General features: G+C 39.5%; 2 protein-coding genes across 2 annotated transcripts; one reads left to right on the forward strand and one right to left on the reverse strand.

Moving 5' to 3' along the window:
* Positions 1-1,628: 1,628 nt before the first annotated feature.
* MONOS_7057 (putative phospholipid-transporting ATPase IF) lies at positions 1,629-8,663 on the forward strand (the record flags this gene model as incomplete). Its single annotated transcript, XM_067877352.1, has 9 exons — positions 1,629-1,774; positions 1,843-2,422; positions 2,634-2,768; positions 2,978-3,127; positions 3,273-3,374; positions 3,502-6,339; positions 6,429-7,743; positions 7,813-7,954; positions 8,043-8,663. The coding sequence occupies 9 exons, from the start codon at positions 1,629-1,631 to the stop codon at positions 8,344-8,346; spliced, it is 5,712 nt and encodes a 1,903-aa protein (XP_067734103.1). The 3' UTR covers positions 8,347-8,663.
* MONOS_7056 (Pre-mRNA-processing-splicing factor 8) lies at positions 8,584-16,425 on the reverse strand (the record flags this gene model as incomplete). The annotated part of the gene is made up of 4 exons (XM_067877351.1): positions 8,584-15,978; positions 16,049-16,194; positions 16,247-16,323; positions 16,398-16,425. 4 exons carry the CDS (start codon positions 16,423-16,425, stop codon positions 8,745-8,747), a joined length of 7,485 nt encoding a protein of 2,494 aa, XP_067734104.1. The 3' UTR covers positions 8,584-8,744.
* Positions 16,426-16,563: the final 138 nt, after the last annotated feature.

The raw sequence follows: 16,563 nt of genomic DNA on the forward strand, positions 1-16,563 counted from the left end.
AATATCATTATCATAATTTAATTTTCTTAACAGAAAAATTTGGTCAATTTGAACAGAAATTTGATCGAAATATGATATTTTTATTTTTTTTTGAAAAAAAAAAGGAACTCTTCAAAAAAATTTAGACAAATATAGTTAGTGTTAATAATCGTGGACACTTTCAATAACTGTGGACAGTGGCTTTATCTCAACAACCATCAAAAGTTGCTTTTTAATAATTAACCCAATTATTCATTAAATGAATATGAACTTATATGAATTGTTTCAATCACACATACACCACAAAAAATATTTATAAAAAGATTTTTTTGTTTTCGGAGAAATTCGGAGAATCTTATTTCTCCGAGTTTCTCCGAAAATATAAAATGTTTTTTTCAAAATTCTGCAGAGCAAGTTGTTAAATTTTTGTTTGACTTATAAGTTCATATTCATTGAGGGAATAATTGGGTTAATTGTCAAAAAGCAACTTTCAACGGTTGCTGAGATAAAGCCACTGTCCACAGTTATTGAAAGTGTCCACCGTTATTAACACTAACTATATTCAAACTTCATCTTCTTCTGACAATTAAACAAAATGAATAATTCAAAAAAAAAAAATTTATGATGTATTCAATTAGGGTTTTGGTAAACCATTATTAATAAAAATTTGAGTCTAAAAATATGACACTTCAAGCTTTTTCATTGAAAAATTACGCTCTGTGGATAAACTTTTTTATGATAAAAATACAAAAATAAAATGGGTTCATTTTTTGAAATATGTGTGAGGGCACAATGTTTTATGTGACAACAAAAATGATGTTTATTCACGGATAAAAGGAACCAATTTATTTTGTAACCTGAGAAAGTTTTGAAAAGTTATGAGCGAACAAAGTTTTTTGAAAAGAATAAAAAAAGTTTGAAAGCTTGTATTTTGCTGCTTTTTTTTTTGAACCAATTAAAATTTGAAAAGAAAGAAAGAAAATAATCGAAACCCAATGAATAAAAACACTTTAAAAATGAAAACGAGAAATGAATGTTCAAAAAATAAACATAACTATTTTTCTGTTAAAGAAATATATTGATAGAAAATTCTAAATTCGAGATATAAAACTGCAAAAAAAAAAATATTTTTTTTATGTTAGATTATAATTAAAAAATATCAAAACAAATGATTCTAATCAAATTTATATTTAATGTTGATATCAAAACAAAAACATCACTCTTTTCAAATCGCGCTTCAAACCTTGAAAAACTGCCATTATTACCTTTTCCTGGATATAAAAAACTGTTGTAGGTACAAATTCGAATCATTTCAAGAATTATTTCAACATGGCGGCTCAAAAAAAGTTGCTCAGTTCTCAAGAACGCGTTATCGAATTTAATAACCGTCAGTCTTCACTTGGGTTTTGCGACAATCGTATACGAACCGCCAAGTACAGATGGTGGACTTTCCTTCCTCGGAATCTTTTTGAACAGTTGCGACGGATATCTAATTTTTATTTTCTTTGTTCAATGATTATCAATTTATTGTATGGAAATACTTTCCCTTTGCTATCAGATGATATTTTCTCGAAATTTTTAGGCCTGGGGTTCAAATTTTGAATCCAGTCACAAGCATTTTGCCAGTGATATTTATATTAGGCGTTGGAATGTTAAAAGATGGTTACGAAGATTTTTTGAGATATAAATCTGACAATCGAACAAATGGAAAGCCTGTTTTCGTAAAGATAGGGAATCGTTTCGAAAATTTGGAAACATACAAGCTTCGAGTAGGAGATTTTGTGTTGCTTAGGAGGTTTGCTTAAATTCGATTAAAATGGTGCTTTTTAGTTAAGATATATCCGAACAATTACTTTTTATAAGAGGGGAGCAAATTCCAGCGGATATGATTCTTTTGTCATCAAGTCAGGAAAATGGCATGTGTTATGTAAATACGATGAATTTAGATGGGGAAACAAATCTTAAGATTAAGAGAGCTCATCCAGATATTTACAATTCACTTCGATCCCTCAAACGTTTCCGTTTTCCAAAGCGCGAAATTGAAAAGAAGAGCGGAAATCGCACTTTAAAAAAAGAGGATAACTTGAACAACGCAAATAATGCTGCAAAAAAGGATTCACAATATCTTTGCCTTCTTGCATCACAACTTAACGAGTGGAAAGGTCGAATCGTCTGCCAAGCTCCCGACAGGCATTTGCACCAATTTGCGGGAAGAATTGAATTTTCGAATGCTCTTTGCACATCTTCATCTCAAAATGCAAGCTCTCAAACAAATTCTTCCTCATCTGTAGCTGATGCTTCAGATTCAGTTCCTCAGAATGAAGCAACTAATCCATCTTCAGTTGTGCCTATTTCACTTACGCAACTTTTACTGAAAGGATGTTCAGTAAAGAATACGCGTGCTGTTCTGGGAGTTGTTGTCTACACAGGAAAAGAAAGTAAGGTCTGAAATATGCCCCTTTTGAATGAATCGCAATATTTTGTATTTTTATTTAGTGAGTGATAATCTTAAATTTTGTGTGGCGTACACTTTCCTTTTTCATTATATATATTTTTATGAATATTCGAATATTTCGCGAAATCTTGCAGTTTTTAATGAAAATTAAAAAATATTTTTTTTTTTTGTTCTTTTTCTCGTTCTTATATTTTCAAAGATACAACTGAATTCTTCTGCACCAAAACCGAAGTTTTCTTCGTTTGATCGCCGTCTGAATATTTCTGTATTTGCGATGCTGATGATCACCATCTGCATTATCCTTTTCAGTGCGGTTGGATACAGAATCTCGAATGTGTGCTGAAATAAACAAACGAAAAACGATTTTGCTAATTATTTAATGATTTTAATGTCAGAGTTTTGAGCTTAATAATTGATTTTTCTTTCATTCTTTTATTGAATTTGATTTATTTGTTTCAAAATTTTGAATTTCAATTATTCTTATTAATCTTTTATCGAATATTTATGCTTTTTGTAATTTATGATATTTTATATGACTTTCAGAATAAGAATGTGCTAAAACATCCTTATCTGTTTCTTAAGGAGCAGACTATTCCGCAGTTTTTCTATAACATTTTGGGATATTTTGTGATGTTTTCTTATTTGATTCCTATTTCTTTGTTTGTTTCTTTGGAGATATCTCGCTTTATCCAGGTGTGATTCATCTTTAAACTTCATTCATTTACATATGTATTTTTAATCTAATTTTTAATTGGGAAATGAAATTCGTTTTGCTATTGAAACCTGCTAATGATTGCAATTCAATGCTCTTGACATGTGATGTTATTTCAATGAAAAGAGCATCTTTCTTGAGTTGGATGAGAAAATGTTCGACTTCTCGAAAGGGGAAGAAGGCAGAATGCAAGCAAGAACCTCAACTCTCAACGAAGAACTGGGATTGGTGTGAATTGACCTTATGTTGCTGTTGACTCATTTTATGTAATAAATAATTATTGATGCAATCATCTAATTATTCAATGTTATCATTATTTTTCCATCTGAAACATTTTCTTTTGCTTTTTTCCCAGATAACTCACATTCTCTCTGATAAAACAGGTACGCTCACCTCAAACAGAATGAGGTTTCGCTCGTGTTGTGTTGGGAAGGACATATTCGACCTGAAAGAGAAAGGCACAAAAGCAAGCACTCCAAACTGCGGAAGCAGCAGCTCTTCGACGTCGATGTCGTCGCAGGCGACATCCATCCTCAAAGAGCGCTCACACGAAGGAGAAAACAGGAATGCTGATGGGACAGCGCCTGTCAAACACACTCATCATCCACTCCAATCACTTTCATCCACTTATTCACATGTGATTCACACAGGCAATCAGCAAAGAGCTGAATCTCACACTTCATCAACACAGTTAGACGATCAACATTCATCATCTTCTTCTGCATCATCTTCTTCTTATTCGGAAGCATCAACAGCTCCAGTGAATGCAGAAAACACATCACTTTTCTCTTCGCTCATTCCATCCACTCCACACTTCAATGCCTTTCACTTCATAACTTGTCTTCTTCTCTGCCACGATGCTGTTCTCGAGAAGAAGCCAAGAAAGCCAAAAACAACAAAAATCTCATTTCTTAATGACGAGGGTGAGGCCAACGCTGCTTCGGGCTCGGCTGACAAGCATATCGAAGATGGATTTGTTGGATTTTTGGATGTGGATTTTGAACACGAGAAGAAAAATGCGATGAATGAGAAGGAACAGATGTCAGCAAGTGAACAGGAAACGAATGAAGGAGATGGACACGACGAAGATGACGATGACGACTATGATGATATGGCTGCAGAAGAAGAAGCCGAAAGAGCAAAACACAAACAGAAAAAGGGCTTAACAGCAATGCTAAACACATTTCTGGCAACACCTGGAAAGGGCAAGAAAGCAAAAGAGGCGAAAAGCACTTCAAATTTTTCTTCTTCCAAAAAGAACACTAGAATTAGCCACACAGACTCAATAAATTCGAAAAACGATGATTTTTCGTGTGTTCAGCCAACAGGCCTTGATGCGAGCACGCCTTATTCTTATAGCGACGAGAAGAGTCAGCGTGATTGCGCTGTAAATGAAGGAGATGAAGAAGCAGAAGAAGATGACAGACTCTCACAAGGAGAGGGTGTTTCTCCGTCTGCACTCCCTTCATCGCCCAATCCTCCCATCCCTTTCTTCCCAAATATCGATTCCCCAACAACCGATCTGGTTTCTCTCACAACTTCGCCTGCACCTTCGCCCGTTCTATCTTCACCACAGACATCTCCCGCCAATCTGAACATATCGTTTCATCCGCTTTTCTCTTCTATGCCGCTACAAACTTCTTCAGACAACGACTCCATTTCTGTTTCTTCTGAGCATTCCATTGCAATGCATTCAACAGGCAATTCTGTTTCTCTGTCTCCCTTTTATCGCACTTCCACCTCCCTCCATTCGCCTTCTGACTCGCAATTAGCTGTCAACAAGGATGCTCAAATAGGCACTCCCTCAGCTTCCTCTTATCTTTCTCTGAATCCTCCCCTGATGATTCCGAAGAAGCACAGAAGAAACCCTTCCGATTTCTCATCCACTTCAATTGCCTTCCCTTCCACTGTGTTCACTCCCATGGCATATCAGTCAACTTCACCAGACGAAATCGCTCTTTTGAATGCTCTTTCTTCAGTCGGCTTATCGTTCATGGCGCGCTCTTTAACTGAGCTGTCTGCCACTATCATTGGAGACCCCTTGCAGAGTATATTCTCATCTGGGCAGCGCACTTTTTCTGCTTCTTCACTTGCTCCTCAGCCGACGCCTTCTCCTTCTTCTCTTTCGCCCTCGACATTCCACTGGAAAATTGTTGGCTGCCTTCCTTTTTCTTCTGAAAGACGCCGAATGTCAATTGTGGTGAGGGACAACAAAGGAAGCACAATGCTTTATGTGAAAGGCGCAGACTCGACGGTTCTCAACCTCTGCGGCATCGATGAAGATGGCAAAAGGAAAGAAACAAGCAACAACAATGGGTCTGCACTTGATGGAGCAGGAAACAATACAACTTCTGAGAATGCCAAACCAAACTGGAGAGAAAGAAGCGAAGAAGAGCGAACAGCAGAGCTGAAGCGATGGGCAGCGAAACGCTGGAAGATTGAGCGAGATGTGTTTGCCAAAGACAATGGACTGAACCCCAAATCGATCGATATGACTGGATTTGAGGAAGCTGTGGGGAGAAACAATTCTTCTTCAAATACAACAATGAACTCCTCGTCTGAAGGAGAAAAAGACGAGGAAGAAAAGCCAAGCGAATTTGATTCGTTTGAATGGATAAAAGTAGCTGATGACTTTTTACAGAGTTACATTTCTTTGAAATTAAAGTCGAATCCAATTTTGGCAGCGTCTGTTCAGAGTCGCAAAGAAGGGGAAACAGCAGAGAATCCATCATCTTTTCCTTTGGATTCCAATCAATCAAATAAAAATCAATGTTATGACGATGCCCCAGACAGCTCATCTGTTCTCTCTCGTGCAACTGCACCTCTTGCTCCGACACTCTCCCCCAGCCTTTCCTCGCTCTTCCCTTCTTTCCCCACTTTTTACTCTTATCTCGCTTCTCTGCTGCATCATCAGCACATTTCTGACCAGGCAATCATTAACTCTCTCACTGAATATGCGAGATCAGGATTTAGAACACTTCTTGTTGCATGCCGTTACATTTCTCCGGATGAGGCTGCTTCGTGGGAAACAGAGCTGACAGAGGCAGAAGGAGCAATCATGAGCAGAGAGGAAAGAATTGAGCAGTGCTTTAACAAACTTGAAAGCATGGCCCCGCTGAATCTTGTGGGTGCTACTGCTGTGGAAGACGAGCTACAAGATGAGTGCCCTGAAACAATTGATTTTCTAACAAAGGTTTGCTTTTTTTTCTGAAAAATAGAATGTTCTTTTTCCATTAAACCGATTATTATTCTTCATTTCTATAAACTTTCTTTTATTTTTAGTGTGGAATTCGCTTCTGGGTGTTAACAGGGGACAAAGTGGACACCGCTGTCAATGTGGGGTTATCTTGCCGTCTAATTCATGCAGATGTCCAGCCATTGTTTTTGACGCGAAATGAACTTGCACACATTACTGAAGTGAATGATGGACAGGCACGAAGCGAAAATGCTCTGATAGCTCTTCCGACTGTGCTCACGTTGAATGCTAGCTCTTTCCAGTCATTGACAAACGCTTCCCGATCATCAAAACAGAAGCACAAAAAAACTTACAAACCTTTCTCTCCTCGAACAATTGAGGATCACATGCAGAAAAAGCAGCTTGATTCGCCTCTGGTTGCAAAGAGCCCGTCACAAATGAACGATGAAAAGGCTTCTGTAGCATTCTCTTTCTTAAGTGCTCCAGATCCAATATCAACAGAAGGGGCAACTTTGGCAGAGAGACAGGCAGCCGAAGAAGCGCGCATGCAAAAACAGAAGGTAATGCAACTGCTGATCGAATTGGCAACAAAAGTTGACATTCCGCAGGCTGAGATCAACAAGGCAATCAACGTGAAGCCCGAGAAAAAGCCGTTCTCTCGAACAAACAATACTGACGATGATCAGCCAAGTGACGAAGACAATGACCCGATTGCATATGAGGCATCTACAATTAAAGGATCAGCCGATCACCGCCCTTCGTTGATTGTTGATGGGCACTGCATCAACCTGATTTTGTCGTCGAAGCGACTCATGCGCCTCTTTCTGCTTCTGTCGACTCGCTCGTCCAGCGTCATCTGCTGCAGAATATCACCATTACAGAAGGCACTTGTGCTTCGGCTGGTGAAGATGCACTTGAAATCCACCACACTTGCTGTTGGAGACGGAGCCAACGATGTGTCGATGATTCAGGAGGCGCATGTTGGTGTGGGGATTGTTGGCTTAGAAGGGACACAGGCTTCTCAAGTGAGCGATTTCTCGATCGGCCAGTTCAAAACACTGAAGCGGCTGCTTTGTCTTCATGGGCACTTCAACATGGTTAGGCTGTCGTCTCTTATCAAATACTCATTCTACAAAAACGTTGTTTTTGTGACTCCAGTTGTATGCTTCCTGTGTAATTCCCTGTTTTCTCAACAACTCGTCTATGAAGATTGGTTTGCCACTGCTTACAACGTCATCATTACCAGCTTCCCAATATTGGTCGTAGCAATAATGGGCAAAGATGCAACAGATGATATTCTTTTGACTCATCCGGAGATTTATCGGACTTTCAGCAAAGGCAGAGCACTCAGCTTAGTCGGTGTTGCGAAATGGGTTGTTTTTGGTATTTTTCATGGACTTAGTATGCATTTTTATTTATCTTTATTGGCTTATAAGATTTAACAATTAACTAATATTTACAAATTACTAGTCTGTTATTTTGTTCCATATTTTGTGTTTAAGTTCGGACAATTTACACCACTTCCATATGTGGAAGGATTCGATGTGTTTGGGAACCTCTCTTCGGCTATCTGCGTCTTTCTTGTGACATTCACTATATGCTGGATGGTTGAGTATGCACTTCTTTATTATTTCTGAATGTGCAATTTGTATAATGAAATATTTGCTAATTATATTTATGTATATTTTATTAATAAACAGATATGTCAACCTTGTTTTTGTAATTATGGTAACTGCTTCTGTATTAGTCTACTATGCTTTCATGTCCTTAGTTTCTGGAGTGTTCTCCTTGTCTCCTTTATTTTACAACACCTTTTTCCGTTCTCAAGCATCGCCTGTATTTCACATGGCAATATTCCTTGCTTTTTCAATTGGGGTTATTCCACTTTTGTTTGGAAGATGGGTGAAAAAGCAAACACAAAAAGGATTTGCCATGTGGAAGTATCTTCCAGAGGGTCTCAAATGGCATCACACCCTCCCATCCCTGAAAAGCAAACAGAAGTGATTGATTTATGTTTTTTTTTACAAAATGCTTTTTATTTTCGCTACAAAATAGTTGATGGATTTCGATAGTAGGATTTCCAATTTAACTATGGAAAGAGCGTGTTCACTTATGTATAAATTGGGTTTGTGCCTTTTTTACAATGTAATTTTTCCTTTTATTTTTTGAGAATATCATGTTCATTAGACTGTTTTCTTTAAGTGTATTATGACTTGAGTGGGATTTTTTTTAAATGAGATATTTTTTTTTTTATTTGTACAGTCATTTGTTTGAGTATATCACCAGAACATCAAAAAGACCAATACGAGCATCCAATAAATAAATTAATAAAATCTGTAAAGTATTTTTCAAAATAAAAAAGAAATGAAATAAAAATTAAAAAATTAGTGAAATGCTAAAAGTTACTCGTAAAGATCTTCTTGTTCAATTTCTGTAGAAGGATAAGCATCTTCTTCTTCGTCTTCCTCCATCTTTCCAGAAGCTTTTGAAGTGCCTTTTGATGCTGGTGCAGATGAGCTGGATGAAACAGGTGTATCTGATGGCTTGAATATGGAAGTGGCAACATCGTCTGAGAACTTCAAAAAGTGAGTCGGACGATGCTCTTCGTGATAGAAAGGCTTTGGAACACCAAGCTGAACTTCATAGTGCATGTCAACACGATGTTGGATGCCTCTAAAGTTGTAGTTCCAGCTTCCTTCCTCTGGCACAAAGAACGAGCCAAGGAACTTCTTTGACAAGATAATTTGAACACGCTGGTACATCGCAGTCGTCCACCCTTTCACAACAGGATTCTTTGGCTCTGTGTTATGTTTGCCAAATTCAAACCCTGCTTTGGTCAATCTGTAGGCAGACAATGTGCAAGAACCAGAAGTAAATGAAATAGTCATAACAACGCATCTGTCTCCATCCCATGATTTGTTCTGAGATAAGAAGTTTGCTTGTACAGTTCCATCAATTGGTGATAGTCCCATCAGCTCAGATGGTTGTGTGTGGATCCATCCAAGTGGTTCCATCGACTTCAACAGAGGATGGTCAGGCAATTCTGATGCAAAGATCACTTCTTCGTGTGTTCCAAGTTGAGGAGGCAAAACAATAGCGTGTATTTCTTTCACTGTTGGATCGTTTGAAGGAGAAACACCATACAGCAGTCCTCCAATTTGAGTCCTTAAGTCAGCAATGTACACCATCTTCTTCAGCAAATTCGTTGGCATTGCATAAGTCAAAGGTCTGTCACCTGATCCCATTGATTCTCCTTCCATTCCTCCTTCTGCGTCCAATCCAGAAGGAGGTGCAATATCTTCCTGTGGGCTTGCCACAAACATTCTGTTCGCTCTCAGATAAAGATTAGCTGACGACAATGCTCGCACACGCCAATCTGTGCGAGAAACATGCACTTCTTGTTCGTATGGCGAGGTGGTTGTGATGACCATTTGATCTCCATGAACATTGTGTGTCTTTGTGGTGACTGCTGTCAGCTGAGACTGTTCTCTTGCTTGCTTTTCCAGCTCTGCCACTTCTTGTCTCTGTTGCGATGGAGGAGCAATTTCCATACCCAAAATGATATCTCTAATTTCAGATGTTGTCAGGGACTGTACATTCACATTATTCTTTCGCCCATAATCGGCAAGAATCAGATCTTTCATTTGATTTTCTACATCCAGCCACTGATCATCGGTTAATGTTGGCCACAAATGATGTGGTTGTGTCACAATCTCCTTTGTTGGTCGAAGGATCATCTTTGCTCTTTCTGGATTGATTCTAATTGCTCTCAGAAGAAGAATCAATCTTGAGAAGCAGATTGGAGACGATTGTTTTGTAAGCCAGTCATCGTAAAGACGATACATGCACATTTTTGGCTCGGTCGCCTTCAAAATTTCATCTCCTATTTTTTCCATTTGAAGGCATGCTTGGAATGGAAGTTGAAGTTCAGATCCTTTGATGACAGTATTCGGGAAATCAGTCAAATATGTGGCAAGAGGATCAAGCATAGCCTTTCTAGTGGCAATAATCTGTTTTGGCTGTTCTTCAATTGGAAGAGATCGAATCAACGCAGAAACTTCTTCTGCTGTCTTCCATTTTGCAAGCTGTCCAAGACGCTTCTGCCCTGCCCAAGTAGATGTGTGAATAATCTTCAAGAACAATTGTCCTGTTCGTGGATTGAAAATGAAGATTGCTCCGTTAATTGGTTTTGTTGTCAAGTTTCCTTCGAATGTCTTGTGGATGGTCACACGATAAACATTCGTATCATCAACAAACCAAATAATCTGATTTGAAAACAGCTCTCCGTAGTTTTGTGATGAAAGGTCTGGTTCTGTTGGCTCTGATGAATACAGCTGAAGTCCTTTACGAATACGTTCGCGAAGGATGTACAAGGCAGGATTAACTTTCATAATCTTTGCCATAGCTTGAGTCATCAGAGGCTTCATCCCAGGAATCCACACTCCAAATGCTGAATGCAGATTGTATGCCAAGTCAATAGCAACAAGAGCACCAGTAGACGATGGATAGATTGACATGTTATCTGTCGTGTAATCCAAAAATCGTGCACGTGCATAACGCTCAATATCATGAGAATCATAATCTCCCCAACGCAATTGAACATCTAACCAGTATTTTGTTGTGAAAGGCGTCTCGAATGAGTCATGCTCTCCAGACTCCCACATTCCAGATGGACGACTTGTACCCCACCGATGAGAAGCGAAGCAAAGGATATCAGCACAACTAGAGTTCATTTTGTATGATTTACGTGGATGAATAACTTCTTTCTGCACTGTTTCGATGCTAAGTGTATCCAACTTTTGATCCAACACTTGTAATATATCCATCACAATTGACTCGTGAATCTTCTGCCAAAGATGTGCCCTGAAAATTTGAATCAGTGAAATCTTCAATGTTGGGATTTTTCCATGCATAAATATACCAGTCAAATCAAGCTGAACCTGGAAACCAACATAGACGTTTGCTCTGTTAATTGTTGGAGACCACCACAAAGTGAATCTTCTGTTTGGAATTTGGTTCAGACCACTTCTTTGAGCTAAAGTCAGCTTTTTATATTTCATAGATTCTTCAAATCCAGATGCTTTCTCCCAGAACAAACCTTCCCATGTTGGGAAATATGTTCCTTTGAACAGAGTGTGTTCCAAAATACCTTCCACTCTTCCCAAGGCTTGGATCATATCAGTTCTGTAATTTGAAAGATTCCATAGCTTTCCATCGTGTCTCTGATTTGTCCACCAAAAGTTGTTCACTTTAACTGATTGGTATTGCTTGAAATCAGCACGGATACGCCATCCTTTGTCATAAGCCATTGTCTGCCTATCTTTCGAGAACAGCGTATTGATACGAGGAATACCCCGATCCCATGAATCTTCCAGATCTTCCAGTGTCAGCTTCTTGTTTTGCGAAAGTGCTTCTTGTCTCTTCAGTGCATACTCAGCCCAAACACGTTGTGAATCCAAAATTTCAGATTCCCATGGCTGTACATATCGATACAAATTTGGAATCACTTGATTCTCTTCGTGAGACAGACCCGCTCTGAAATGAGTAATGCCAATGTCTGTTTGCTTGGAGTACTTCAGATCTGACTGAGGAATCAAAATGTGTCCCATTGAAAGCATACCCAGCCCACCAAGTTCCTTTGGTGTATAGAACACGACAGGTGGGAAACGAGAAGGCATCTTGCTGTTCAGCCCAATTTTGATTCTTGTTTGCATCTTGTTCTCAGATTTCACTAGCAAATCAAGCATTTCTTGAGTCTGCACAACAGCTTCTCTATAATAAGTGATGAGTGCGATAAGAGCAGTATTCCATTTGTTGATGATTTTTGTGAATGTTCCTGCACCAGATGTCATCAAAATTTGCCTCACACGATTTTGGAATCCTTTCATTCCGCTTTCGTCAACACGCAAATAAGCCAAAGCTGTTCTTTCTTTGGACGATTCATTCTGAAGTGCCCAGACACCATCCTTGTGAGCATAGTCCAGATCACCCATTCTGCATTTCGGAAGGATACGAACATCGAAGTTGCACATTGAGAAGAGAAGGTTCGGATTGTCCTTCGAATACACAGACACAAATGAGTCATCCCAATTGATTGTAGTGATAGATCTGGGAAGTCTGTTTTTAAGCATCCAGAACACAGCTCTCCCAAGATTGACATCGTGCTTCATCAGCCTCATTCGGGCATCGATTGGCCAGCATTTTTTGTTTTTATAGCCAACAATATTCTCATTGTTGGGATCTGGATTCTCAGTCAGGTATTTGTGAATAAGCATTCTTCCTTCTTCTTCGGTGAAGCGAAGAACCATGTGGAATTTATCAATGTATCTGCAGTATAAACGAATTGGCGAGGCTAATTCAGTGGCCCTGTCTTTGAATGTGAGGAATTCATTTGGATATGCACGTTCTCCAGCAATATCAGATGCACGATTCAACCCCAAAAGAAGCAAATCCAGTGCAAGGCCATAATATTGCACAATAAACGCTGCAAATTGAAGCCCTCTGATAATTCCAAATGAGTTGACATGAGACATATCTTTGTAGCTGATAGTCACATTGTTTTTGCTTGTCATGTAGTCAGCCAAGTTTTCATCCATAATCAGTTTCAGAAGAGATCGAAGCAGTGTCAACTCGACTGTCTCGTGCATTCTGTCGAATTGTGTTTCAACCACAACAACACACTGCCCTTCACTGACATCCCACACGTCTGTCAGATTGTTAATGCCCTGACACCATTTGTACACAAGCACTGGAGGAGGCTCAGAATCTGCAGGTTTGATCCAGTTCGGGAACAAGTGCCTCTTATCAGCTTCATACCAGAGATATTGATCCAAATAGGCATCTGTTATCTTCTCAAGAGGATTCACATCATAACTTGGAACAAGATGAGTGTAAAGATCGTTGAATTCGATTGACACTTCTTTGAATGTTGATCTTTGCGTCAAAAGATGCTTCTTGATTCTGGCAAGTGCATCGTGAGGGTTGTCATACGCCTGTTCAATCAAAGCCAACTCATCTCTTTGCGACTGATTCAATCTGTTCTTCACTGAATACACTTCCTTTAATCTTTCCAAGGCGAGAATCAAAAGTTTTGTGTCGTGTTTGTAGTTAAGAGGAGGGAATGGAATGGGAGAGAAATGGCGAGAGGCCAGCCAGCTAAGCATTGTACGGTAAATTGAAACAGCTTCTTCTGCAGATAAAGCAGCACCTTCTTTCAAATGCAGATGTTGTCTTTCCTGCTCTTCCTTCAGCCAAAGTCTGGTCAACCTTCCGAGATTTTTACGGCAAACAGTCTTATCAACCGTTGCTCCTCGCTGAATACGCTCTCTGTTGTAGTGTGCAACATTCGTCCACCAATCGGCCTTCAGCTTCACATACTTGGCAATCAGATTCTCAATTGGTGCTGGAAGTCCAGGCACTTTCCACGGAACATTCGCCTTCCAGCAACGCCACGCTTCTGACAGATGCTGGAGAATGGTTCGTGCCTTTGTGTCTTTCATTCCTTCAGGCATCAAGTCCACAATGTCGTGCATCACAGCTGCTCTCAGCTCAAGATCAAAGTGAGACTCAACACGCTGCTTTGTCACTGTTTTTGCGGTTCCCTTTGCATGCCTTCCTTCAAACTGACGAGCAAGCAGATTTCCCAGCCACCGCTCAAGAAGAGGAATAATACCTCTCAAAAAGAACAGCCACACTCTCCACATAGGTGCCCAGAAGCCGCAGCCAGGTCCCTTTCCGACAGCACCTGTGTTGAATCTGTGGTAGATGACGTGTTTCAGATCTTTGCACGCACGGATCTGCTTCATCAGCTTGTACTTGTATCTGTACATACCAGTCAGCTGCCCAATGTGAGAGAAAGTGTACTGCAGGCCATCAGCCAGACGGAAGGCATCCACATCGCCCAGACGATACTTGGCATGTGCATCGACAACAAGCTTCATCAACTTCAGAATTTCTCGGCAAAGATGGAATGCATTTCCAAATCGAGACTTCTTTCTCTCTTTTGTGGTCAGTGTTTTGATGGGTTTCAGATTGAAGTTGAAATCCAGATGAAGATAATTCAGCCCCTTTCTGTGGATCAGCAGGTTCAACATGTTGTATCCCTGTCTGCACAGCTGCAAACCAGCCTCAAGCCAGTCGGTCTCTGTTTGTTGGAAGAATTTCGTTTGCTTCAATCCGCGCAGCAGCGACCGCTTCAGTTGTGGTTTCGGATCCTTTTTGTGGAGCTCATTCAGCACGTAGTTCTTCAGAAGCTTTTGATAAGAAACGCGAATCTTCACTGGCTGTCCTGGTGGACAGTGCTCCAAATACCAGTTTTTGATAAGCGGGACGTCTTGTGCACGGCGTGTGTGCCCGCTCCGCTGGTTGAATGGATGAGGTGCCCAATAAAGTTGAATCCCATCTCGCGTCAGCGGTGTAAAGAGTGGAAGCTCATCGAGAAGTGGAACTGTTCCTTTAGGCAGCTGGAAGCGACGAAGATTCGATGTGTGCTGAGGGCTTCTAAATGACTCTTTCTTCATGATGCGAAGGAATTCCGATTTAGCATCAGTTTCGCTGTCATCAATCATGCGTCCCGAGTCTTCAGGAGGGAGATCAAAGAAATCATCATCAGCAACATCATCGTCACTGCCTGCCTCAGCTGCAAGAACATCTCGCAGCAAACATCCATCTTCAGTCAAAAGCTCGTATCCTCTGTTCATATAAGATGCATATGATCCCATACTTTCCAGCACTGAATGATGTTTTGTTTCACTATCTGCGCTTTCGACTTCCTCGTTTCCATGTGCATGAGCTTTTTCCCAACCCCATTCTTCTTTTTCTCTCACTTCTTCTTCAGATAACGCTTTCAATCCCTTGTTTTGTTGCTTGTCTGATTTGTGGCGAGGGATTGGGTTGATAACAGGATCGAAATAAAATGCTGGCAGAGTTGGAGCGTCTGGCTTCACATACATCAAAAGAGGATGATGATAAATTGGCACAACAACTTTGCGTGGGCGAGAGTTGTACAGATGGGGAAATGCAATTTTATATTCCGTACGGATTTTTGTTCTAACAATGATCTTGTGCAGATCATTGAACTCATTCCAGTCTTCCTCAACATCGGCCACATCTCGGAAGAGTGGTTCAAAGCGAGGACCTCCTGGAATCACTTGAGATAATGCTTTTGAAGTGAAAAACGAGGGACGGTCAAATAAATAAGAATAGTTTGGATCAATAAGATCAGATATCAACTGTCCTGCAAGCTGATATAAATTTGACATTATTGGTACTGTCAAATTCCACCATTTGTAACTTGGCCCATTCACATATTTTGTGTCTTGTAAGGGTTTGTGATCATAAAACCAATCATAAACTGCAGCATCTTCAGTTTCAAGTAATGTCATTTGGACAGGTTCCAAAGGTTCTGAATCCAAAAAGTTATCCCCGTAATCCATTGGCTGTTCTTCATCGTCAAATGGTGGAAATCTCATACGTTGAAAGTGAGCACGCTCTTTTTTCTCTCTTCTCATTGCAATCCACATTGTACCCCATTGAGCAATAAAAATTGGTTCAACAACTCGAGGTGTTTCGTTAACAAAAGTGATTGCACCAGTGATGTGATAAAGAACATGTACATTCCTCACTTGCTCCCAAGGCCTGAAGAAAAATAAATGATTAATTTCAAATTGTTGAAAATATAAGAAAATAACGAATAATCAATTCATACATTGGTATGTTTTCCAAAAGTTTAAATACTGCGTGGGGAACATATTTTAAAGCACCAAGATACACACGTTTGTCGTTTTTAAACTTTTTGCTCGACATATCACCATGATCTTTAACAATCTTTCTTAAATGATCAGGTGGCATATCCTTTAAAGCACAAAACACTAAATTACATAGAAAAGTGTTAAATCATGCACACTTCTTTGGCTATTTGAATTGCACCACTCTTTTTTCTTTCTCCATATCTTTTTTTCTGGAATTGAATCCAAGCACGTGCTACAATAATATATTTCCGAACAAAATGTATTGATATATTCGATTGCTTCAAAAGGTTAAAATTTCATTCACACCTTTATCTTCAAGCGCTGGATCGGACATCAAGAAAAAAAAAAGTGATCCAATGCCCATATGGTTACAATTCGAAAAATAATAATATTTCTTTCAAAAATAGTTTTACAGGTGAATTATAACGTAGTGAGTAATTAATTAAAGATTTGAGTGTTTTCACATTTGAAC

This window comes from Monocercomonoides exilis, assembly GCF_001643675.1.
Source record: "Monocercomonoides exilis strain PA203 chromosome Unknown scaffold5-2102611, whole genome shotgun sequence".
In the NCBI taxonomy this organism is placed as follows: domain Eukaryota; phylum Preaxostyla; order Oxymonadida; family Polymastigidae; genus Monocercomonoides; species Monocercomonoides exilis.